Below are 25,988 nucleotides of genomic sequence, written 5' to 3' on the forward strand. Positions count from 1 at the left end.
TTTGTACGGGTCCAGGTTTTGCAGCTCTTTCAGAACATCTGCTATCTGGATTTGGGTAAAGGAGAACCTGGAGAGGCTTGGGTGAGGAACTACGGGGGGCGGAGCTGTTGGCCGAGGTTGGAGTAGCCAGGCGGAAGGCATGGCCAGCCGTTGAGAAGTGCTTATTGAAGTTTTCGATAATCATGGATTTATCGGTGGAGACCGTGTTTCTAGCCTCAGTGCAGTGGGCAGCTGGGAGGAGGTGCTCTTGTTCTCCATGGACTTCACAGTGTCCCAGAACTTTTTGGAGTTGGAGCTACAGGATGCAAACTTCTGCCTGAAGAAGCTGGCCTTAGCTTTCCTGACTGACTGCGTGTATTGGTTCCTGACTTCCCTGAACAGTTGCATATCACGGGGGCTATTCGATGCTATTGCAGTCCGCCACAGGATGTTTTTGTGCTGGTCGAGGGCAATGAAGGAGTGGCTTCGTAAGAAGCATTTAAAGGTCCTGGAGTGGCCTAGCCAGTCTCCACATCTCAACCCCATAGAAAATCTTTGGAGGGAGTTGAAAATCCGTGTTGCCCAGCAACAGCCCCAAAACATCACTGCTCTAGAGGAGATCTGCATGGAGGAGTGGGCCAAAATACCAGCAACAGTGTGTGAAAACCTTGTGAAGACATACAGAAAACGTTTGACCTCTGTCATTGCCAACAAAGGGTATATAACAAAGTATTGAGATAAACATTTGTTATTGACCAAATACTTATTTTCCACCATAATTTGCAAATAAATTCATAAAAAATCCTACAATGTGATTTTCTGGATTTTTTTTCTACTTTTGTCTGTCATAGTTGAAGTGTACCTATGATGAAAATGACAGGCCTCTCTCATCTTTTTAAGTGGGAGAACTTGCACAATTGGTGGCTGACTAAATACTTTTTTGCCCCACTGTATATGAAGGAGGTGCGTATTGCACTGACAGACGGGTTGGAGACAAAATATTGTTACATTACACCTGAGTGACCACATACCTCACCTTAGAACGTGATGGTGGGTGACAATTTACTAAGTGTGGATCAGCAATAGCATCAGTACACCACACTACAGCAGACCCAGAGGAGTCCCTCAGGGATTTGTACTCGGTCCTCTTGAAAAAAAAAAAATCTGATTTCCCATATAATGTACAAGAAGACTTCTATTTAGGTTCGGTGTGAGTGTGGCACAGTTGAAGAGCCAGGGACTAAACTGGTTTACTCAGTTTTAGAGAAATTGTGTTTGCCATTTAGCCAACACACAGTATTAATGAGGCAAGAATGTATGCAGGATGCTGCATAGGAGTCTGTCTCCTTGCATTTGAGAAATCAGAAATTAAATATGGAGGGGACCAAGTACAAATCCCTGTGGGACTCCTGTAGTGTGGTATCAGAACATACATTGTTTGTGACCTCACCATTCCTTTTAGTGATGTTGTAGCACATAAATATCCTAATTGGCAAATGACAGATGTGAATGTTTAAAATAACTAAAACCTGGTCTGCCTCTGCAGATATCACCGTTTTCAATTAGAGTTGATTGAAAACAGTCACAAATAAATGGAGGGGAAGCCAAATCTACATGTACATGAGCCTGAAGATCCAGGGTGATGAAATCAACCTCTACCAGCACCTTGTCTTTGAGACAACGAGCCTCCTACTTTACAGAGAAAAGTAGAAAGACCCCCACCTCTACCCCCTAAACCACAATATTTACAAATAGCTAGACACAAACTTCCACCCCTTTCTCCATCATTGGAGAACAATTCCCAGTTCTACTCTGGCGGCTCATGGCACCCACTCTTCTGCTCCTTGGCAGAGGTGCCCTCTAATCTACGGGTCCTGAGTATGGCACTGGTATGCTCCAGCCTGCGACAGCTGAAATAGGGCAAGTACTGCCAGGCCTTTGAGAGGGAGAAGATTGATGGGACGTGTTAAACACAGTGGAGGCCAGCATGATGAGGAAGACCCTGGGTATGGAGTATCTGCACGTGGGCAAGCTGCTCCGCTTCCCACATGGCTGGAGGCCCTTACTTGGGTCCTTTGGAGCTGAGCAGGTTGGGTAGTAACGGATTACCTGTAATGGGGATATGCAATCAGATTATAAAAATGACAGGGGCAATCTGGGAACCAAAAAGCAATAAAGCGGTCATCCTGCCACTTTTTTTGGTAACCAGCTGCAATTTTTGGTAGCCAGCTGCATACATAAAAGGACATTTTGGAAAAATGTATTGCATATTTTATGTTAGGCTAAGTTCCATTTACATTAGTAATGGTTGAAGTGTCATTCAAAATAAAGGCTACTTTTGGAGTAATTCCTGCTGGGAAGCAAACATTCATCTACACAGCATGATAAAAAGCACAGGTTTCAGGCCAATAGCCTTGTCCCGCTGTCACACCACAGGGCCGGTGGAGTCACAGACGTCATTGACATTTTTATTTCTATTGCCAAATATCTAATTTCATTTACCTCAACTACAGCAATTCGATACAGAAATAAATACCCACATGCTGTACAAGAAAATAAACATAACACACGTTTTAGGGGCAACAAAAGCATGAAAAAAAGGCTAAATGATCTAAGATATTTGCTAAAAAATATACCTCAGATACCTCATGAGGTGAAGGTAGATAGCCTGAAAGGGTGGGAACTTGGGTGAAGTTTTTCATTATGAACATAATACATCAATAACAATCATATCAGTAGCCATGCCTGAGGCAAGACTCATTGTGATTTTACATTAAAAAAACAATGTCACAGATGATAAGAAAGCAAATTATTTCTGAGGAAGCCTCAATAAACAAGGGTTCTTTCAACAGTTTGGGGAAAAAAATATTTCACACGCCTATACAGTTCAAATCCTTGTAGAATGCCTAACTATAGTGCATGTCACAAATTGTGCATTCATTGGTGTGTGCATCAGCTGATGCAAACAAATGTCCCCTTTGGGGATTAATAGAGTAGGCTACTATCTTATCTGAGCTGTTTCCATAGATGTCTGAAAATCAACCAATACTGTAAAGGTGTATAGGACCTGAACTAAAAAGTCATCCATGGTGTCATAGAGAAGCCTCTGTTATGGGTGTAATTAACATTCAAAAAGCCTCCTGCTTTAACCTGTCCAACCCCTGCTCTGGAGTTAGTGTCCTCGTGACAATATTCTCAGTATCTTGAGCCCTGCAGAGAGGCATAAGGACATGATGAAACATTTTAGTTTAAATTCCTGAAACTGATCTGTTATTGGCAACACAGTATATAAACATGCATCATAAAGAATCCAGAGATGTCCATTCACAGCTCTCAAACCTTGTCCACAACGACTTCGCTTCTCTTCAACGCCAGCACCTTGGAGAGATACCGAACAAGCTCCGCATTGGCCTGCCCATCAGTTGGCGGTGCGGCAATAGCGACACCTACTGCCACTATAGACACAACTAGGAATTAACGTATTGTACAGTACCTACGTAAAATAAATATATATATAAATATATTTTTTTGGGGGGGGGGCGGGGGTTTGGTAAAAACAACAACTAAATACTCAATTAGTCTTTACTAGCGGAGTTTCTTTTGCCATCATTGTTCCGCATACAAAAAAAGTGTACACCTGTAATCGCGTTCAATTCAGATTCAGGCTTCGCGTGCACTGAAATTGTCACCACGTTGTTCTTGTCTCGAGCTACTTGCCCAGAAGACGAAGGTGTCTGCGACGGCTTCTATAGGCCTACAGTTGAATTCTGCGGAAAGGAGAGGAGCACAACATGTTTAGAACGGACAGGAGTACTGTTAGTAAGTAGCCATTGGTCTGCATGACAATTATTTGAGTAAATTATCTTAACTAAACCTCTGGCTGGCTAGTAAATCTATAGCCTACATGGTGCTTGTTTTAGGACAGCCCTACCGTTTTGGTCTTTTCGGGCATTGTATGCTTTCCAGCGTATTTTCTTGCTGCAAAAGGTCCCTCAAACTGACGTGATGATGGGGACAGTCTCCGGCAGAAGGTGACAGACAAATGGTTTTTGGATAAAGTAACGTTATCTAAAATGGAACACATTAAACAATAGTGTCCGAGTTAAACAAAGAGAACGGGGTTGTCCGTGACTATTGAAAATACAGGGCATTCTTTGATCAATCTCCTGTAACTTCAAGGCACAGTTGGTCAAAAAATGTAAACACAGCTAACGTTGCAACACTTGACTCATTCGGTGTCAACTCTGCGCCTTATCTGCGCATGTTTTCAAATCATGAACTGCATCAGCTGTATCAGCTTCCATTCAAGTTGCTCTTAATTATTTTTGCTTGAGTTGGGTAGTTAATTTCGTGTAATTTATTTTAAAGTGCAAACTAACGAACTGGTTTCTTGTTTTTTGTAAAGACATTCAGAAAATGTATTACACAATTATCCCACATAGCATATGCTTACTTGTTATGTTTAGTGCACTGTATCACTTTAATTGAAGCAGCTACATAATAACTTTATTCATAAGCCACAACACATTCATGAGCAGTACACAACACAAGCATTTATGAAATAGGCTACCTATAAACAGCTGCAGTATAATAACATACTGTGACATAACTTTAACAGAAAGTTGCAGGTTCTGAAGTAAGCATTCTGTAAATGCATATGTATTGCTTATGAATGTGTAATGCAGTCCTTATGTGCCCCTTAAATTTCAAGGTGTTTCAGCGTGTTCAAACTCTATAATGTTAACCCCCCCCCCCAACAAAAAAAAAACCTATGACTGCCTTTCCTTGCAGTTGAGTGGTAAAGATATCCCACCCACTTTCTCAGTGGGTCCCCTTTCAGTTCTTCCCATTCATTCAGAGACTTCAGAGCATGCAGCATAACACACAGCACACACACTCACACACAGAGCTTAGAGCTGGAGCAGGGAGACTCAAATGTGTTTTATCCCTACATGGTCTACCCTGTTGCATTCGTCTCAGAAGTTGACAAAAGACATTGACAAAATAATTGTGGACCAAGTATCCAGTGAAAGTCTCATCCCTCAATGGAAAAAACTCCAAGCCAAGACACAGAGGATAATCCTTATCTATGGTAAGAATAACTCATATTTCACCACTTTGGGATTTGTATATAGTCAGATGTTAGGAAAGGCAGAAGGGTCGTTCAACCAATTTGGTGCCTTTTGAGAAATGGAACTTGGTCCCCCAAAAATGTTTCATTTAACCTAATTCAAACATTCTGTCATAAAGGCACATGTTCAAAATCGTCAAAATACATGTTTTACCATCTTAAGATTAAATAAAAAATTACTATAGTAAGTGCCTACCCACTGGGCACACACTGGTTGAATCAACGTTGTTTCCAAGTCATTTGAATGAAATTATGTTGAACCAACGAGAAATAGATGTTGAATTGATGTCTGTGCCCATTTGGGTATTAAGTGCCAAAGAAAGTAACAGGGTTGACCTTAACAGGGTTGACAATTTCATCTTAAGTCAGCCCTAAATCCCCTTGTGACAGGCGGAATGGAAGATTGTTGTGCGCAACAGCAAGTGACAATTAAATCCAAGTTTCACCAAAAAAGTAATTGTTAAAACATTTGTAGCCTGTCTATCTATGTTATGGTCGATCCATTCAGTTTTCCAACCCAAAACACCAGAACATGTCCAAAAAGAGGAGAACCAGTTCACCTTCACTATGATTAGACTATTAGCTGTTCAATGTTTCTTGATTCAGATTCTCCATGTGGTCTATATTAAAGGGCACTTTTTAAAAAATATATCAGGCTTTTAAAAAAATATCAAAGGGATGCAAAAGGCACCCATTTTGTGGAATGACCCAATAGCTTACATATTTACCATTTATACATTTGCCAGTCATAGGAAAACTGGTACATTTTCATGTCTCATTTGAGCATCTTGTTTGCTACACGTTCCATGAATGTTATCATGAGACGTGGCATTGCAGTGGAGTTAACAGAAGGCCAGGCTGCCCAAGCCAAAGAGAACCTGCAGCCCAGGTGCTGCTTTAAGTGGAGATGCTGATGATAGCTCACCATGTCATAACTTCCCTACATAGAGACGGACATTCCACTTATTCCCCACATCATGACTTGACTTGTCTTGGTGGAGTTCTAAGGACCTAATGCATTTAGAACAGGGTAGTCAGGCACAACATGTGTTGGTTTGATTTGATTTAGATGTTTATTTTGATCACCATTAGCTGTTCTGTTACAATCACTTCTGCTCATCCTGATGTCCACAAACTGTGTGCTATTCAAGTGTTTTCATTGTCCTTCACTTGATCCATTAATGACAAACTGTCAATAATTTTCTTGTTTCATTTGGTTGTGACACTTTGTTGTCTTACCTATTGAAAGAGACCATGTAATTTGGTTGCCAAGATTAACAATCATATTGTTTGACAAAAATGTACACCGTTATATGACCATCTATTCTGAAATCTTTTGTTTTTCCAGTTTCCAAAGAACCCCTTCCCTAAGACGCAAATGGAGGAAACGGTATGGAGGTTTGGACGGTAACAAATTACTGGAGCCAAATAAGGAGGAGGACATGAGAGGTAGGCTACATTGCAGGAACATCTAATTGTGGGTATGAGACTGTTTCAGCGATGTTAACGATGTGGGTTTTTCCCCCCTGTGATTTTTGGCCTATGGGGCTTTTTATTGTGGGTGTTGCCTCAAAGTGCTAAAATAAGGAGCTGAGTGGGATGGTGAAACTGAGGAAGATCTACTCTAACCAGACGTCGGTCATTAAAACAGAGCATGTGGACTGTTGTAGGGCTGACAACATGTGAGGGAAAGAAGGAGGCAAAATCAAGTCCAGATGTGTTCATGTGGTACTGGTTGTTTATCTGACAAAACAGTAAAACAATTGCCACACTAAAGCCAGTCCAAGTCCATGAGTGTATTTATTATAACTTGTCTTATTATAGAAATAAACATGCAACAGTGTATTTAACCTTTATATGCATGCATGACAGTGATATTTTCACAACCCACGTGTCATACAGATGGTTGTAATAGTGTTCTCAGACAGGCTACTCCTCTCTTTACCCCATTCTTGGCTCAGGGGAAATGCAGTCTGCATTCCTCTGTCTGGAATGTTACAATCAAACAGTATAGACATCAACTCCAGTAAACAAGATACTGGAGACAAAAACTACAAATATGTTTATTCAAAGTTTGTGTGTAGTTTTTATTGCTCACGTTTTGATGAGCAATAGCCAATGTTCACAAACGCTGTGTTAAGACATGACATTGTACTAGATATGTCAGAATTGCTGATGTCAAACAGTATACTTGGAAGGGAATGGCATTTATACTGCTCTTGTCTGTGTTGTCACATAATGAGTGTTTCACTTCTCTTCTCAAGAGTAAAACTTAAATATTAAACCATTTAACCCTGTGCATATTTCCATTTTATCTACTGTTGTTGGTATGTGCGGTGTGGTTAAGTTTTCAAAAAATGTTGTGGTTTTGAGAGTTATTTCAGAAAGTGACTTGACCGGGGTGCAAAATATTTTTTTCTTTTTTTCTTATTGTCAACTTCTGTGAGCATGAACTAATAGGGAGTCAGGAAAATGCTGCTGTTTGTATCTTAAAGTGGACTCGGACAGTAAACAACTTTATAGTATCAAATTACATTCAGGGCTGTTTGCATTTACACATTTTACACAATGCACATTTAATCATAATTTTGGGATACTATTATCATCGTCTTTGTTACAAAATTCTCCTCAACTCTTGTTGTGATAATAATAGACTATTCTGTGCTTTGTAAACTTTTTTTGGAACCCTGAAAACATGGCTGATTAGACCAACAAATGTAATTTGGATTAAACTACACATGGATTAAACTAAAAACCCTTGATTTTGTCATTCATTTCCTTTTCTTTGTAATTTGTTTTGCTTTAGAAAATGACTTGATGACAGAGGCCCATGAAGAAAGGAATCCTTTGCCAGTGAAAGGGGCTGAGAGCCAGGTACGTGCTGTGTCCTGCCTGAATCTGACACACAAACAACATGCCGATATCACTGTTTCACACAACACACCCCTGAGTCACCCTAATACACCCACCTCACTAGATCAAAGTGGGGGAGTTGCCCGCACTTTTGTCAAATAAGCCAAAGCAGAAAGATTTCTGCATTGTCAGGTGGAAGGTGGCCAGCTAAGGCATGAAATAAATCAAAGCAGAGGTTATTCAGAATCAAATTACAGTCTTTAATCTGAGCTGTAAAATAAAGGGAGGATGAAAGTGCTGCTTTCATGAAAAAGTACAGTAGATGGATGTCTTTTCAGCTTCTAAATAGAGTCAATGTTGGTGCAGAAGCAGAGGCCATTTAGAAACCCCAGTAGTAAAAAGTAATTGCTCCATGCTTTGTCACTGTTGATGCCCCCACATTGCCTTGTAAAGGTAACAATTCAACTTTACTTCACTAAAGAGCACCTGTGATTACTGAAAACATGAAAGGGATGTCTGGGAACAGTCAAATGAGGCTCGAAATGTCCATCCGATATGTGTGAATTTGAATATAGTAAAATGTAGATATTATATGTTGACTCACTGATTAAGACTTTGAAATTCTTACCTTGTTACAGTTAGGCATGGATAATGTCTTATAGCTTTGATTGACGGTAAAATGGCTTATGTTGTGGCTAAACTCAAATATTACCAGTCTATAACTGCAGAATGCCACTTCCTGCTTTCAAAATCTGTCTGTGCATTTGTTTGTTTATTGGTTTTCATTTCCTAAGGATACGGCTTCATCAGGGAATGTTCCATGTCCCATGCCAAGAAATTCCTTTCAGTCCCAGTCTCAGAGACCTGTCAACTTAGTGAGCCCTGGATCAACAGGTAATGATAGTGATGAAGGTGTGAGGAGAAAAGTAGGTTTCCACTTCACTTCACGTGACTATGCAGTTGTCTGCATTTCTTAGCATAACACGCATAGTCAAATCCTCAAATACACAATACAGTCCATTTTATGTATCTCTTAAACTTATAGTGTCTATAGAAAATCAAAGGTATTAATCTCACATTTGTAACCCCCACCCGAACCACCCAACCACTCACCTCATTTGTACTCTTTTGTACCTATCTCTACAGGCCTCCCATCATTGGTTAGTAATGGAGCTCTGAAGCCCCCTCTGCCCCAGGCAGAACAGGAGAGGCCTGTCACCACATCTCCCCAGCCCTGGCTCAGTGTGGGCAGGACAGAGACCACGCAGGGACACTCAAAGAGGAGGGCGTGAGTATCTCACAAATGACCCTGTACTCTTACATTATCTTTACCAGTTATGTTCTTATTGCTTAACCATGCCCTCCTGTGGTGGATGAAATACATTATTTTCTTCCAGGGCTGCTGATGTTCTCTTTGACAGCTTTGCCTCTGATGGGAGAGTCGGCATGAACCATTTTTTTGAGGTAGCTAGTAATTGCTATTGCTAAAGAGACCTGAACAAGAAGCAGCATCCACAAAGATAAACTACAATGACAAACATCGAAAAAAATGTATACTACATTCTCTTCCTCCATAGACAGTGTGGAGCTCAGGCCTACACAGATCCGACCCCAGAATCAAGGACTGCTACTTTCATATGAGGAAACTGCAGGATGAGGATGGAACAGTAGACAGGAATACCTTTCAGAGGTGAGGTTAGAACTGCATTGCAATCATAGTTACTGGCCAACTGTGACGGAAAAGGATGGTTCCTCCACACAGAAAAGCCCTTTTTAACACTGGTTAAGATACTATGGGTCCAATTGCAACAAAACTCACATTTTACAATTTGAAACAAAACAGCATGTGCAGAGTTGGGCAAATAGCGCCTTATAGAGCAGTGATATTCAAACTTTTTCAGCGTCGACCCCATTTCCTTCGCCAGCATTTCCGGGGACTCCATTTTTTTTCCACCAGAAATTTTGCCGACCCTATCCCACCCCAAATCTAATGACACCACCTTAAAATCATTACATTTTGATTTTCACATCAACAAATAACTTTAAATTCATTATATTTTCATCTCTTATCAAAATTAAGAAAACCAATAAATACATGTAGTCAATAAAAAGTGTTTTCTTCAAATTATCTTTCTCAAAAATGTTTCTATATTGTCCCATAAAATAATCTGTACTCTTAATATTTGGTTCCCCATTTAAAAAAGTAAATAAATATATCTACTCGATTTTTGTTTTATTTGCCAGCCCCACTGCAATTTGCCCAACTTTGATTAAACCCTGCTATAGATAATAGAGACATACACGTATGTTCAAAATACATACATTAGCCCAATCATGGACAGAACCAATATACATAATCAACTACATTAGAGAAGCTGTTAGTCAGACCAATGAAACTGGTTGTGTTCCTTGATCACGTTATGAAAGTGTCTCTGATAAACAAGGTGTTATTTGAATTTCCCCCTAAGGTGTGTTACAGGCTTTGTGTCCCTCATTCTGAAAGCTCTACAGGGAAGGTTTGTCATCCCTGACTTTTCCACCTTCACCGACGAAACTCAAAAGTTGTTCATGAAATGTAAACAGCTGTCTTCAGTCAAGGTGAGGTACAATTTCATCTGGTGTTTTGAAGTGTGCCCCAAATTACTTTAGTCATGCAATAAAATGCTACCTTTGATATTGTAGGAAATGAAAACTTCTCTTGGCATGGGTGTGTGCTAAAACAATGCCTAAAAAAACGAATTGTTTGTCTCAGCAGGAGAAGGATAGTAGAGACAGTGCAAAATGGGGAGTCTCAGTCTGTACGGTTGATGGTCAGAGGTATCGTAAAACCAATGTCACTATGTTTTATGTCATCAACATCACTGGGGACCATATAGAGCAGACCTTTTAAATTGAGAGTCCTTTTTTTGTAAGTTAATCCTCTTGTCCTGCCTTGTCTGTGGTCTTTTAGGCTGTCTTTAGGCGACTGGGCCGAATCCTGTGTTCTGGGGGAAGTATCCTGGCCTCTGGTTTATGGCATTGCAATAGACCAGCTCGGAGTGGACAACGTGCACAGATATGTGGGCGTGGAGGAGTTCTCAAAATATGACTCTCCTTTCACCCTCACCAAACAAGGTACAGTAAAACACGTATCTACTTATTTCTGCTTGCAAGACTTTGGGTATTACAGCCATGGAGCCATGAAGTTCACTTATATGCAATCCAGTAAGCAAAGTATTTTGTATTATTATTTTATTTGACCTTTATTTCAAGTATGCATGGCTTGTGATGTTAATAGAGTCCTTGGGATGTGGTTTTTAATCATGTAAAAACAAATATTTTACACAGGAGTTCCTCACAGTCCGCTCATTGAGACAGGGGCCATTATTACCACATCTTTGTTACAGGTAATATACACACACTCCCTTACCAATGGCTATTTGCATTAAAATATAATGCCAATGCATTTTCAAATGATGTTAAATGTAATTTGATGTTTTTGTACAGTTGGCTGCCAGTCTTGGTGCAGAGGAGGAGGAAAAGTATGAATCTGTAAGTTAGGCAGAAGGCAAAAAAAAAAGTTTTTAATCCTTATGTTTATGTTTGCAATATTTTTTTTTTTAACTTTCAAGTCACAAATACTATGGTGTGACCAATGCCATCTTTATGTCATCACCGCAGGTCTTGAATGCTGTCAAAAGACTTTGCAATAAGGAACATGCAAACTTAAACTGCACAAGGTAATTAGCAATTTATGGAATTTATTTATATATATATTTTACAAATAAACTAGCTTGTTAACAATAGATTGATTATTACCAAAGTTTATTATCTCTCGCTCTTAGCAATTTGCTACATTTTTTGTATTGATGTCTTTTTTTGTCCCTGCTGACCTGTCATGATGTCTGTCATACAGTTACCAGAGCTTGAGAAAGGACAGCATCAGACTACATGCCTTATCGTTTTACCTTCAAGAAAAGAAAGTAAGTAATTTCTTCCACGTCAAACTTTTAAATACAGTAATAGGTAGTAATAAAAATGTTTTTTTGTGAACACTTGATAGATGTAATTCTCTATTTTTACTGTTTTAACCCTGAAAATGTTTGCTATATTATTTTGGCAGTGCTTTCCGGAGACCGTTGACATAAATGCCACGTTGGATTTAATGCTGCAGGTAAATGTTTGACCATTTCATTTCCATAGTTAGATACTTTGATATAGATTGAAATGTTTCTGATGCATTTTTATTGTGTGTCAGTGTGCCTCCACAGAGGTCACGTGTGAATCAGGAGCAGCCATGGCAGCCTCGTTAGCCAATGGGGGACTCTGCCCTCTGTCAGGTGACCAGGTGCTGTCGCCCTCGGCTACAAAGAGTATGCTCTCCATGATGCAAGTGGCGGGAATGAACGACTACTCCAGAATATTCAATTTTAAGGTTGGTTTGTTTGCATTCTCAAAACAATCATTGAAATTCCATGTGGTGGGTACATCACCGGGGCCAAGCTTCCTACCATCCAGGACCTATATACTAGGCGCTGTCAGAGGAAGGCACAAAAAATTGTCAAAGACTCCAGTCACCCAAGTTATAAACAGTTCTCTCTGCTACCGCACAGCAAGCGGTACCAGAGCGCCAAGTCTAGGTCCAAAAGGCTCCTTAACAGCCTACCCCCAAGCCATAAGACCACTGAACAATTAATCAAATGACCACCTGGACTATTTACATTGACCCCCCTGACTAACCTGTACCCCAACACTTTGACTCGGTACTGGTACCCCCTGTATATAGCCTCGTTATTGTTATTTTATTGTGTTACTTTTCATTACAGTTTTTACTTTAGTTTATTTTGTAGATATTTTATTAACTATTTTTCTTGAACTGCATTGTTGGTTAAGGGCTTGTAAGTAAGCATTTCACGGTAAGGTGAAATTGTACCTGTTGTATTCAGTGCATGTGACAAATACAATTTGATTTCATTTGGTGCTAGGGTCTGGTGTAGTGGTAACATAAATTCCCTGGTCCCACTACTCAGTTTCTCTGTACATTTATGTTTACTTCTGTCACGAGAGTATTAGACGAGAAAGTGCACTACACGTGTCATAGGCTTGAAGCAGTGAGATGATAGAGCATTTTTGGGCAAGTAAAGCAAATTAAGCCATTCATTTAATCACATACTTTCTTCTTGTTTTCCTTATGTATTTGAATTAATGCTTTGAAACCTCCCATTGGCAGGAGCTTACCGGAGCTGAGTACTGGCACCTCAAATGTTGTCTTGCACCTCTTAACAAATATTAGTTCAAAAGTATTGTGGCCTCATGCACCTAAATATAAAAAGTACCGGCACCCAAAATGAGTACCGGTACCTATTTCAGTCCAAGTTAAGCACTGGTTAATGATAATCAATGTTATGTTTTGCAGACGTCTGCACCAGCCAAGTCCAGTAAATCAGGAGTTATGCTGGCAGTTGTCCCAGGAGTTCTAGGCATGCTGTGTTGGTCACCTGACCTAGACTCCTTTGGAAACTGCTGGAAGGCTGTGCACTTCTGTGAGGTTGTGAAACCATCACAACTCCCTAATTAACTATTTCCTTTTATAGCATAATTGTGGTTTGTTCTTCCTTGCTTTTCATTGATTTATTTCATGTTTTGTTTGTTTTTAAGGAACTCATATCAACATTCCAGCTACACAGTTTTGACTTTCGAACACCATTCAGACAGGTGCTTACATACAGGCAATGGAAAGCAGAGTCTGAGGTCAGTATTTGAGGCCATCTACACAACAACACTTTGCACCTGTAAGAACTGTTTGAAAGAAAGCATGAAATGTAGCCTGTTTTCATGTGATGGAGCTTTGGCATTTCCATGGTGAGGTAACCATGCGGCAAATTAGTTAATATACCAATTAAAAAGAGAGTTCCAAACCTCTCTGAACAGGTAGTTTTCATTTTTCCCATCTCCAGTTAGACCACTCCCAGCCAGTCCTAGCAAAATTCTATTTTTTTGCATATTTTTTACCATTTTAATTGAAAACAATCACAGTAAGGAAAATTAATTGTTACGTATAAATTATGTGATATTGAGATAAATATGCCTGCATTGGACCTTTTAACGATGAATCAAACTCCTTGTCAAGGTCTATTCCAGGGATATTTGAGAAATAAAGTGTTTTTCTTTTTTTCTTTCTACATCCTTCTTATTTGACAGGGTTATCAGATCATGAACATCTTACTGGCTGCCTTCAAAGGTGACATACAATCCTTGCGAAGGTAGGGTTGCCCTAACTAGAATGTCTATCTTTTCTCGCAGAACAGAAAAAAATAAAATTGATACACCATGAGACACTGTATTTTTTAAAACATTATAATCTTCTAAATGTACACACTTGATCATCTTTCCCTCGCCAGGTACTTCTTGTCTGGGGCTGACGTGAATGCCGTGGACTACGACGGGAGGTCCGCTCTGCATGTGGCTGCCTCCGAGGGTCACTCTGAGGTCATCCGGTTCCTGGTGGAGAACACAGGCACCAACTACTCCCTCAAGGACAGGTAAAAACTAAGAAGGCTGCATCTCAATAGTTGAATTGCTTCCTCCCTATGTCCTCTGCCGTGAGCTGAAAAGGCAGGACAGGTGAAAGCTTGAGTGCTACACGATGGACCTGTACTAGGAATCTGGTTTTACCTGTCCAGTTCTTTCACCAGTGCAGATGAGGGAAAGGACACAAGGAGTGAAAGCTCCCATAGGCTATTGAGGCTTTAAGTTTATACAGTAGACTTATAACCTCACACTTTTGTGGCATGTTCTCTTGACAGATGGGGTAACACACCCATGCAGGAGGCTATGAGACACAGCCATGGACCTGCAGCCCAACTACTCAAGAAATATGAAGAGCAGCCAGTGACTCTGTGAGCAGTAAAGGCACATACAGGTTCAACAGTTGGCGCTAAACAGAAGTTTCTCTCTCAATTATTTTACAATACATGTGGAAATGTCTTGTAATTCCTATACGTTAATAAACTTTCTATGATGTAAAACAGGTGCAGCTTTTAGGGTATTTTGTTTTTTTGTTTCCTTTTTCCTGGTAGTTAATGTATGTAATTAGTTGATTAGATAATCCACATTAATTCGTTTTAATCGTTTTATATACAGTAGCAGCCTATAGGCCTACCTTTTTATAGGCTAATTGGGCCACCTGACATGCATCACAAATAGCATTTTGTAAAACAATGAAATGTACTGGTAGGGTTTAACAATAATTTTGTCCCACTTAATGTTTTGTGTAAGTGTTACTGTTTTGCTATATGTCTTATGCAACGTAAACGTCGGCACTTTAATGTACATCAACCAGAAGCTCTCAACCAATCGTGTTCGAGGACTCAACAGACCCCGTGAAGCGATTTAGCGCATTGATACATTGCGACGATGGAGACGGACTGGAGGGCAATCGGGACACAATGTAGCTAACCAACGGGTCAACTATTAGAGCACGGTTGGCATCCCATTATTTCTTTCCATATATTATTTCGGCCTTTTGATTCTTGAAGGATGTCGGTAGCCGGGTTGAAGAAGCAATTTCACAAAGCAAGTCAGGTAAGGAGACGACACGACACAGTGCATTATTGTGTTTCCTTAGCATGGCGCCATGTGGATAAAGCCCATACACTTCAGCAAGCAACCGTTGCCTCAGCGATAATTAGTATGACGTTTTGTGGCAACGCGCCAAGAAGGGAAGTTAATTCATGTCTTTATTTTAGGCCAGTATAGGCTTTACCAACCAATACCAACTGTAAAGACCTACAGATTAGATTAAAAAAAAACTTTATTTAACTAGGCAAGCCAGTTAAAGAACAAATTCTTATTTTCAATGACGGCCTAGGAACAGTGGGTTAACTGCCTTGTTCAGGGAAAGAACGACACATTTTTACCTTATCAGCTCGGGGATTCGATCTAGCAACTGGCCCAACGCTCTACATTTACATTTAAGTCACTAGGCTAGACACAATGCGTGAATTATAATTTGTTTTTGACAGAAATTGCAATTATGTGTAGGCTTTTGTGCTGGTGGATTCTGGACATTGTTTTCTAAAGTGGTCTTAAGAGATTCCTCTAGCTATAAAGGCGTGATTGAACACCTTCAGTAAACAATGCCAGTGCCAGGGATACTAACTGGGTCACCACTGAAATGACTGTCCCAAATAGTTGCTCTTGATAGGCCTATGCTATCTTCACAGCAAAGCCAATAAACTGGGAATCGACAGGCATTTTAATTTGAAATGTTTTGTTATTTAACCAGGTAGGCCAGTTGAGAACAAGTTCTCATTTACAACTGTGACCTCGTCAAGATAAAGCAAAGCAGTGCGACACAAACACAGAGTTACACATGGGATAAACAAACGTACAGTCAATAACACAATACAAAAAAATATATATATACAGTGTGTGCAAATGTAGTAAGATTAGGTAGGTAAGGCAATAAATAGGCCATAGTGGTGAAATAATTACAATTTAGCATTAACGCTGGAGTGAGATGTGCATGACCTACAGCTTCAGTCAGTTAACTGCATAACATACAATTGATGTATACTGAACAAAAATATGAATGGAACAATTTAAAAGATTTGACTGGGTTACAATTCATATCAGGAAATCAGAAATCAATTCTTAGGCTCATTTAGGGGCTCCCCCTGACGATCCCGCAGGTGAAGAAGCCGGCTGTGGAAGTCTTGTGCAGGCTGGTCCTGGTTAGCGGTTGTGAGGCTGGTTGGTCGTACTGCCAAATACTCGAAAATGACATTGGTGGTGGCTTATGGTAGAGAAATTAACATTCAATTCTCTGGCAACAGCTCTGGTGGACAGCATGAGGGAGCGTGCAGTCAGCATGCCAATTGCACGCTCCCTCAACTTGAGACATCTGTGGCGTTGTGTGACAACTGCACATTTTAAAGTGCCCTTTTATTGTCCCCAGCACAAGGTGCACCTGTGTAATGAGCATGCTATGTAATCAGCTTCTTGATATACCACACCTGTCAGGTGGATGTATTATCTTGGCAAAGGAGAAATGCTCACTAAGAGGCATATAAACAAATTTGTGCACAAAATTTGAGAGAAATACACTTTCTGTGTGTATGGAAAACTTCAGGGATGTTTTTTTCCCAACTCATGAAATATGGGACCAACACTTTACATGTTGCATTTTTATATTTTTGTTCAGTGTAAATTAGAGGTTGACCGATTAATCGGAATGGCTGATTTTAATTAGGGCCGATTTCAAGTTTTCATAACAATCGGAAATCGGAATTTTTGGGCACCGATTTAAAAAATAAATAAATAAATTAAAAAATTAAAAAAATTAAAGTTTATTTAACTAGGCAAGTCAGTTAATTAAGAACACATTCTTATTTTCAATGACTGCATAGGAACTGTGGGTTAACTGCCTTGTTCAGGGGCAGAACGACAGATTTTCACCTTGTCAGCTCAGGGGTTTCAATTTTGCAGCCGCACAGTTAACTAGTCCAACGCTCTAACCATTGCACTCCACGAGTAGCCTGCCTGTTACGCAAATGCAGTAAAGGCCAAGGTAAATTGCTAGCTAGCATTAAACTTATCTTATAAAAAAGAATCAATCATAATCACTAGTTATAACTACTAATCCAGTTGAGCAGGCAATATTAACCAGGTGAAATTGTGTCATTTCTCTTGCGTTCATTGCAGAGTCAGGGTATATGCAACAGTTTGGGCAGCCTGGCTCATTGCGGAATAATTTGCCAGACTTTTACGTAATTATGACATACATTGAAGGTTGTGCAATGTAACAAGAATATTTAGACTTAGGGATGCCACCCGTTAGATAAAATACCTAACGGTTCCGTATTTCACTGAAATAATAAACGTTTTGTTTTCGAAATGATAGTTTCTGGATTCGATCATATTAATGACCAAAGGCTCGTATTTCTAGGTGTTATTAAGTTATAATTAAGTCTGATTTGATAGAGCAGTCTGACTGAGCAGCAGCAGGCCCGTAATCATTCATTCAAACAGCACTTTCGTGCGTTTTGCCAGCAGCTCTTCGAAAGCACAGCGCTGTTTATGACTTCAAGCCTATCAGCCTAATGGCTGGTGTAACCAATGTGAAATGGCTAGCTAGTTAGCTGGGTGTGCGCTAATACTGTTTCAAACGTCACTCGCTCTGAGACTTGGAGTAGTTATTCCCCTTGCGCTGCAAGGGCCACGGCTTTTGTGGAGCGATGGATAACGATGCTTCGAGTGTGGCTGTTGTCAATGTGTTCCTGGTTCGAGCCCAGGTAGGGGCGAGGAGAGGCGGGGGACGGACGCTATACTGTTACACTGGCAATACTAAAGTGCCTATAAGAACATCCAATAGTCAAAGGTATATGAAATACAAATGGTATAGAGAGAAATAGTCCTATAAATACTATATTAACTACAACCTAAAACCTCTTACCTTGGAATATTGAAGTCTCATGTTAAAAGGAACCACCAACTTTCATATGTTCTGAGCAAGGAACTTTAAACGTTAGCTTTTTTACATGGCACACATTTTTACATGGCACATATTACTTTCTTCTCCAACACTTTGTTTTTGCATTATTTAAACCAAATTGAACATTTTTCTTTATTTATTTGAGGCTAAATTGATTTTATTTATGTTTTATATTAAGTTCAAATAAGTGTTAATTCAGTATTGTTGTAATTGTCATTAATACAACTGTTAAAAAAAATAGTCCGATTAATCGGTATCGCAATTTTTTTTTGGTCCTCCAATAATCGGTATCGGCGTCGAAAAATCATAATCGGTCGACCTCTAGTGTAAATAGGGATATACCAAATGTCTGAGTTCTGATATTGACATTGTTGGAAAGGGCAGGTCAGATCAAATTGTATTTGTCACATGCGCCGAATACAACCTTACAGTGAAATGTTTACTTACAAGCCCTTAACCAACAATGCCGTTTTAAGTAAGTGTTTACTAAATAAACTTAAGTAAAAAAGAAATAACAAAATGAAGGACCAACAATAAAATAACAGTAGCGAGGCTATATACGGGGGTACCGGTACAAAGTCACAGTGTTGTGGCACCGGTTAGTCGAGGTAATTGAGATAATATGTACAGGTAGGTAGAGTTAAAGTGACTATGCATGGATAATAAACAGAGTAGCAGCAGCGTTAAAATGTGGGGTGGGAACAATGCAAATAGTCTGGGTAACCATTTGATTGGCTGTTCATGAGTCTTATGGCTTGGGGTTAGAAGCTATTAAGAAGCCTTTTGGACTTAGACTTGGCACTCCGGTACCGCTTGCCTTGCGGTAGCAGAGAGAACAGTCTATAACTAGGGTGGCTGGAGTCTTTGCAATTTTTTAGGGCCTTCCTCTGATTCCACCTGGTATAGAGGTCCTGGATGGCAGGAATCTTGGCCCTGGTGATGTACTGGGCCGTACGAGCTACCCTCTGTAGTGCCTTGCAGTTGGAGGCTGAGCAGTGGCCATACCAGGTGGTGATGCAACCAGTCAGGATGTTTTCGATTGTGCAGCTGTAGAACCTTTTGAGGATCTGAGAACCTATGCCAAATCTTTTCATTCTCCTGATGAGGGAGAGGTTATCTTGGCACAACACAGGTATCAGTGTGGTAATGCTTGGTTTCTATAGAGGAGGAACAATTAGGCTAACTTTTACAACTCAAGTGTGAAAATGAAGCATGAATCATGCATAAGTGATAGTAATGCCTACATCACAGGTATGAATGTGTAGGATATTTTAAATCCTAATTGCATTCACATTGGGTGCCCATTTTCAACACCATGTCCATGCTGTTGCCCATATTGTTCTATTATTATGGGGGTGCCCTGATTTCGTTTGAGTGCCAACCAGACACCCATGTAATTTAGAACCCTGCATTTAATGGCTTAGGCTTACCATGCATGCAATACTGGACTTACTATAAGCCTTGTGTTTCTAAATGTATTCAGTTATGATTGACCAATGGAGAGACTGCTTGTTAACATGCATACAAATCACACAATTACCTTCCAGGCATAACATTTAGTTTGGTCTTATGCTAGTGAGTGTTCAAGTTTGTACATGCTGACACTTCATACTCCTTGTAATGTGCATGCCAGCACTGACAGTGAGTGATCTTCGAATGACCGCCAAAGGACTAGACATGCTGACAGTAAGAGTGGTTTGAAATTGTGCAGGCTTTATTGTTATAACCTAGTGGAAAACCTTTATATTAGTTGTGTACATCCGCGTAAGAGTTCACACCAGTTTTTGGATGTAGCCTAGGCTACTTTCACTTTACTAGTTACTTATTAGCAATATTTGGGTTTGCCAGTACAGTTCATTCTGGAGGGGGAAAAATGTGTATTTTTTTAAAAAGTTGTGTCATTACGGTAGTCTGCCTTTTTAATTTGAATGTTTTGATGCATACATATAAATAAACTTGTTTTCCTGAGAGGAGAGCGAGCACGTTACCATACAAATTGTATACCAACTTATTTATTGAAAGAGAGTAAGATTTTTGCTTTGTCTTTTGCCATTATACACTCTTTCCTCATATTTTAATCTCTTATCTTGCCACAGCTATTGAGTGAGAAGATAATTGGGGCTGAGGGAACAAAGCTGGATGAAGAATTTCAAAAAATGGAAAGGGTGAGGCAGGGCTTTATTACATTTGTATTATTCCTTTTTTACACAATCATTTGTCAAATTAGGTAGAACAATGTCGAACACTTTTGAGAATTATGTGGAAAATACTGATACAAAAATACTGATACAGAATTGTCCCCTGCTCTGTCATTGATTATTCTGTTTTAGAGAATTGATGTGACCCACAAAATGGTTCTTGAACTTGTGCCCAAAACCACAGAGTACCTCCAGCCAAACCCAGGTATGGTATCACTTGATAAATTGGCCCAGTATAGGATTTCATTGTTCAACAAAATGTATATGTGATATATTTTATGCGAATGCTAATATTGATCCATAGCATATAGAGCCAAACTGGGCATGCTCAACACAGTGTCCAGGATCCGTGGGCAGGTGAAGGCTGTGGGGTACCCCCAGACTGAGGGAATGCTGGGAGACTGCATGTTGCACTACGGCAGAGAACTGGGAGTCGGCTCTGCCTTTGGTACGTCAACAATTGTAACCCACATGGAGCGAACTGCCTCTACTTACAGTCGACTCATATCATACCATATTCTACTACCACATATTTTATACACATTCAGATCAGGTTATGGGCCAGTTAGACGTAGCGATAGTTCGTTTTTTGTCCGCCAACTGGGTTTGTAACCCAGTATCTAATGCTTTACATTCAAACACATACTCCAGCAGTTACCAGTGAGATACTTTAGGAGTCTCACCTCTAAAAGCTTTTAACCCAACACTCGGCAGTTAAATCAATATCGTTCTAATGCAAGGTTCTACGCTTCAGTAAGTTTTGCCTCTTCCAAAAAGAGTACAGGCCTAGAGATGTACAAACACTTTGTACACTAATATCCTCCCGCACCAAAGATCTAGAGGTCTATCATATGACCTGGAATGTATTTTAATTATTGAATAGCTCAGTTTATTCATTTTTACATGATGTGCTCAACAGACTCAAAAGTTTTTTTTAGATGTTTCTTCATGTCTGTGAATTCCATGTAGGATGTGCACTGGCGGACATTGGGGAAGCCTTGAAACAGATGGCCATAGCCAGAGATTCCCTGGACATCAGTGTGAAGAACAACTTCATAGACCCACTGCAGGCACTCCAGGACAGAGAGTTGAGGGAAATAGGGGTGAGGCTCATCTCCATCACTCAGAATAGTCCAAATGATTAATGCTTCAGCAAAGGGAACAGCCTGAACAGGTATCAGATGAGTAGTCTTTGACCCATGTGCTGTAGGCCACTAGGCTTTGGATTTACGGCTTGTAGGCTTAAGGTTTAAGGTCCTTTGATGTCTACCTATCATTGTAAATGAAGATCAAGTGCAGTTTACCGCTGTATGTGTCATAAATGTATAATGTTGATTATGTATGGATCAAATGCTTGTTCACAAGCAAAAGGGTGTTGTTTTCAGATCCATATGTACTTGTCATTCATTCTTCAGTACCACCTAAGAAAACTTGAAGGTCGTCGGCTAGACTTTGACTACAAGAAACGACGCAAAGGAAAGATACCTGACGAGGAGATCATGCAGGCGTGGGAGAAGTTTTCGGACTCCAAAGAGCTGGCAGAGAGAAGCATGTTCGACCTCTTAGAAAGTGATGTGAGCAAAAACAAATACTGCAATTCTACAAGACAGTAACTACTAACAATTGGATACCACAAAATTGGGGAGAAAGTTTTTTTAATTTAAAAACAAACATTGTGTAAACATATTCTTCTATTCAGGATTAGTGTTATCAACCTATTATAATCCTGTAACAACTTGGGAGAAGTGTATGGGTGGAAATATCCACAAGTTTATTTTTCTTTATAAACAAGGAGATGCAAATTTCTCTAAACATGTTCATGACAGTTAGCTTGTTGGCTCATTATCATGTATACTGGCCACTGGCAGTGAGATTGACAATCCTGTGCTGATAGCTATTGTGGTCCGTTCTTGCAGGCAGAGCATGTGACTCACCTATCAGCTTTGATTGGGGCCGCTTTGGACTATCACCGCCAGTCTTGCCAAATCCTGGACAGCCTCAATCGAAGTCTGCAGGGCAGGTGATTGTATCAATCAAATTAATAAATACGCTTCAGACAGGGACTTAATCATGAGCGACATGTACTCAAGGCACATGTCATACTGCCTGGGTTTGGTTCACTTTTGATGGTTGTGAACTTGTGACCTTGTCTCTTCTGTTCCTTCTAGGCTAGCCATTGCAAGCAACCGGCCAAAGAGGGAGCCCAGGCCCAAATCTATTAAAGTTAACACAATCAACACACAACAAAATAGATCTTCCCACAGATCATCAGTGAAATCAGTTATATCTTCAGGTAATTGGCTCAATTGTTGAGCAAATTTAATTTCTTCAATTCATTTCCATAATGTTATTTCTGTATTTTTTTATTAGTGTAAATCATGTTTTACTATCGTAAAATGCTGTCTCTTTAGTAAATTGGGGCCATCTGGATGGTTCACTACAGCTTTCCAGATTTTTAAGTCGTTAATATGTCCATTATAATTTATTGCAGATGCCCAGATAAGCCAAGCTGTCAATGGAAAAAGTAAGTACTGATACCCTAAAATGTATGACATTTCAAAACAGGATACTAGTATTTGTATGCAGCAACTGTACGGGAAGTAGGACTTTCAACTATATAATAATAATAATAATATAATATATGCCATTTAGCAGACGCTTTTATCCAAAGCGACTTACAGTCATGTGTGCATACATTCTACGTATGGGTGGTCCCGGGAATCGAACCCACTACCCTGGCGTTACAAGCGCCATGCTCTACCAACTGAGCTACAGAAGGACCACTAACTAAGATATGCTATTTCTTGTCATCCTTTTCCACTTATCCCAGATTACCAGTACACAAACATACCTCTAAGACCAGAGAGTCCCATCATCTGTAACCGTGAGTATTAAACCCACAGGTCATGGTACCGACTTCAGACCAAAACCTTCCATGATGTCCTGTCTATCATATTGCTGACGCAAGCAAATGGAAATCATGTAAATAAAATCATGAAATTAAAAGGAAATAACCAGTATGTGCATAATAGTACTAACTGTTTAGATTGACTAATTAGTGGTCATCTAGTGATATCAATTTCAAGGCAATTGTGGGTCTCTTTCAGATGATTGTGAGGTTTTCCTAGACCAGCCTTGCTGCCGTGCGCTCTACTGCTTTGTGGCTGAGAATGAAGGAGAGCTGGGCTTCAAGGAGGGTGACCTCATCATCCTCACCAACCAGATTGATGACAACTGGTATGAGGGCATGATCAGCGGGGAGTCTGGCTTTTTTCCTATCAGCTACGTCAATGTCCTTGTGCCTTTGCCACAGTGATACCAGGGTAGCACCACAAGCTATGGGGGCCAGCTATGAAGTCCTCACCTCAGAGCACTCTCTGGAAATCTTATTTTGCAATGAATGTCACTCCACTTTCTGATGTGTTTATTGACTGAATTTGTATTTTTGAGCCTATCTGTTAGAAGCATTTCAGGACGGCCTCATTTGGTGGTACCGTCACTTCTTCCTGGATCTGTGAATTCTTAATTTCACCTTATTTTCTCAGAGGCCATAGAGCTATTGACTTGCAATGTCTTTGCGTGCTACACCATTTCAGACAGTCTTATGCAATATTTTCTCTCTCCCTTGAAAGCCCATCTTAGTTACATTTGTCTCCATTGTGTGCTGTTGTTACTTTCAGCATAATAATGGGTCAATTAGTAGAGTGACACTTTTTAATTCAGCACATTTTTGTGATGTCATGGAACACTTCGGCTGCTTTATTAAGATTTGTTTTAATCTTGGGACTGTTATTACCACGTTCAGGGTCAATATTCATGTCTTCATTTAGCTCTCGAGAACCTAAGGGGGGTATACCCAGTTTACAGCTGGAACCTGTTTTGGGTTCTCAGAGGATTTTACGGACTGCAGCTGGCTCCATGTGAACTACAATCCCAATGCTCTTGTTTATTCCTGACGCTCTGTCGAAATGCAAATACACCACAATTGCGATACGGTTTTGGATATCTTTGGAACTTTTATATAAGCGAGAAATAATATTTCAAATACAAAAGATACACTTACTGTGCGCAGTTTAGGAAAGTTGCACCTAGTTTTCACACACCATTGTGGCATCCTCTCACCTTGCACTCACATTTCCATTGAACCATTCCATATTTCCAGTGTTTAAAAATAAAGCCGGGTGCAAATTTACTAAACTTTGTACGGTAAGTTTCTTAAATTACAACCGTTCATAGAAGCAATGTTCCAAATGTTTATGAAACTGTATCGTGTGAGGCACATTTGTGTTTAGACGGAGCGTTGGGAATTCCCCTCAGGCAACAGGCGGCTTTGGGAGTAGACCGTATAATTAAGCAATAAGGCACGGGGGTGTGTGTTACATGGCCAATATACCACGGCTAAGGGCTGTTCTTAGGGACGACGCAACGTGGTGTGCCTGGATACAGCCCTTAGCCTTGGTATATTGGCCATATACCACAGAACCCTGAGGTGCCTTTATTGCGACTATAAACTGCTTACCAACATAATTAGAGCAGTATAATTGTTTTTGGGGGGTCATACCTGTGGTATACGGTCTTAAATACTACAGCTGTCAGCCAATCTCCATTCAGGGCTCGAACCATCCAGTTTAGAATGTTTAATATTACTGTCTATTGAATGGACTAGCCTTCGTTGTGGAAGTGTGGAAAGGTCAGGGTTAAGACTTGTCTGCATATCAATTTGAACACGAGAAGAGGAAATATCTCTTATCAAACACCATTTGTGATATTAATAGCTGTTTAATGTTACACTACAATTTAAAGGTGTTTTAGATGCGTGTGTGCTTTATCCACTTAAATATGATCCCTTTAGTTTTTCACCTTCCACAAACAGTAGAAACACTTGTTGCCTTTAAGCACTTTTTAAAAATGTGTTGCTGTAGCCTTGTCAATTATTGTATTTGCACACTTAATTTTTCTTTATTAGTAAGGAAATACACACACAAGGTATTATTCACCTCTCATATCCTATTGTAGTGTCTTGGAATAATATGTTGAACTAGAAAATATTTAGCTGTAAGCCATATTGTCAGAGATTTTGTGTCAATCACTATGAATGAGTACAGAATGCTGTAATATCAAAGTAGTGTACATTTCTTTCCTATTTATTGTCAAATGCTTGCTGTTTCACAAATTGAATTTATAGTTAAATTACGCTAAGGAAAAATTAAACCAGTTATATGATCATTGGATGTATTATCTACTGTAAGTTAAAAAATATAAATGCAACATGCAAAATTTTAAAAGATTTCACTGAGTTACAGTTCATATAAGGAAATAAGCTCGGGTGCATCCTGTTTCCATTGATCATCAT

At 39.8% G+C, this 25,988-nt stretch overlaps 2 protein-coding genes and 1 long non-coding RNA gene across 8 annotated transcripts; 2 read left to right on the plus strand and 1 right to left on the minus strand.

Moving 5' to 3' along the window:
* Nucleotides 1-709: 709 nt before the first annotated feature.
* LOC118395772 (uncharacterized) lies at nt 710-4,048 on the minus strand. Its single transcript, XR_004828047.2, has 2 exons — nt 3,911-4,048; nt 710-3,746 (listed from the first exon to the last, which is right to left on the minus strand). It is a non-coding gene; the product is annotated as an uncharacterized LOC118395772 (long non-coding RNA).
* Nucleotides 3,655-14,972, plus strand: glsl (glutaminase like). 5 transcript variants are annotated; one of them, XM_035789688.2, is made up of 22 exons: nt 3,655-3,798; nt 4,960-5,071; nt 6,459-6,559; nt 7,917-7,984; nt 8,758-8,857; nt 9,110-9,251; nt 9,361-9,427; nt 9,541-9,653; nt 10,432-10,561; nt 10,716-10,780; nt 10,914-11,077; nt 11,291-11,349; nt 11,450-11,494; nt 11,624-11,682; nt 11,859-11,925; nt 12,066-12,116; nt 12,201-12,377; nt 13,359-13,490; nt 13,601-13,693; nt 14,144-14,205; nt 14,344-14,484; nt 14,749-14,972. In XM_035789688.2, exons 2-22 carry the CDS (start codon nt 5,025-5,027, stop codon nt 14,843-14,845), a joined length of 1,980 nt encoding a protein of 659 aa, XP_035645581.1. In that variant the 5' UTR covers nt 3,655-3,798; nt 4,960-5,024; the 3' UTR covers nt 14,846-14,972. The 5 variants fall into 5 exon arrangements, with proteins under 5 accessions (XP_035645581.1, XP_035645583.1, XP_035645584.1 ...); XM_035789690.2 differs by having other exon boundaries at nt 10,719-10,780; XM_052465976.1 differs by lacking the exon at nt 3,655-3,798 and adding an exon at nt 3,917-4,010.
* A 330-nt stretch (nt 14,973-15,302) lies between these two features.
* Nucleotides 15,303-25,924, plus strand: sh3gl3b (SH3-domain GRB2-like 3b). Of its 2 annotated transcripts, none has more exons than XM_035789693.2 (11): nt 15,303-15,526; nt 20,534-20,602; nt 20,768-20,840; nt 20,973-21,083; nt 21,605-21,738; nt 22,051-22,209; nt 22,552-22,655; nt 22,804-22,928; nt 23,127-23,159; nt 23,466-23,519; nt 23,743-25,924. In XM_035789693.2, exons 1-11 carry the CDS (start codon nt 15,482-15,484, stop codon nt 23,949-23,951), a joined length of 1,116 nt encoding a protein of 371 aa, XP_035645586.1. In that variant the 5' UTR covers nt 15,303-15,481; the 3' UTR covers nt 23,952-25,924. The 2 variants fall into 2 exon arrangements, with proteins under 2 accessions (XP_035645586.1, XP_035645585.1); XM_035789692.2 differs by having other exon boundaries at nt 15,308-15,526; nt 20,940-21,083.
* The last annotated feature ends 64 nt before the right edge of the window (nt 25,925-25,988 follow it).

This window comes from Oncorhynchus keta, chromosome 17, assembly GCF_023373465.1.
Source record: "Oncorhynchus keta strain PuntledgeMale-10-30-2019 chromosome 17, Oket_V2, whole genome shotgun sequence".
NCBI classification, from domain to species: Eukaryota; Metazoa; Chordata; class Actinopteri; order Salmoniformes; family Salmonidae; genus Oncorhynchus; species Oncorhynchus keta.

Bases quoted from the DNA above. Each gene is read 5' to 3' on its own strand.
- sh3gl3b (XM_035789692.2), top strand. From the start codon at position 15,482: ATGTCGGTAGCCGGGTTGAAGAAGCAATTTCACAAAGCAAGTCAG. The intron at 22,656-22,803 runs GTGATTGTATCA...TGTTCCTTCTAG, and splicing joins AATCGAAGTCTGCAGGGCAG to GCTAGCCATTGCAAGCAACC. The intron at 23,160-23,465 runs GTAAGTACTGAT...CACTTATCCCAG, and splicing joins CCAAGCTGTCAATGGAAAAA to ATTACCAGTACACAAACATA.
- glsl (XM_035789688.2), top strand. From the start codon at position 5,025: ATGGAAAAAACTCCAAGCCAAGACACAGAGGATAATCCTTATCTATG. The intron at 11,926-12,065 runs GTAAGTAATTTC...TTATTTTGGCAG, and splicing joins TTTACCTTCAAGAAAAGAAA to TGCTTTCCGGAGACCGTTGA. The intron at 12,378-13,358 runs GTTGGTTTGTTT...TATGTTTTGCAG, and splicing joins CCAGAATATTCAATTTTAAG to ACGTCTGCACCAGCCAAGTC.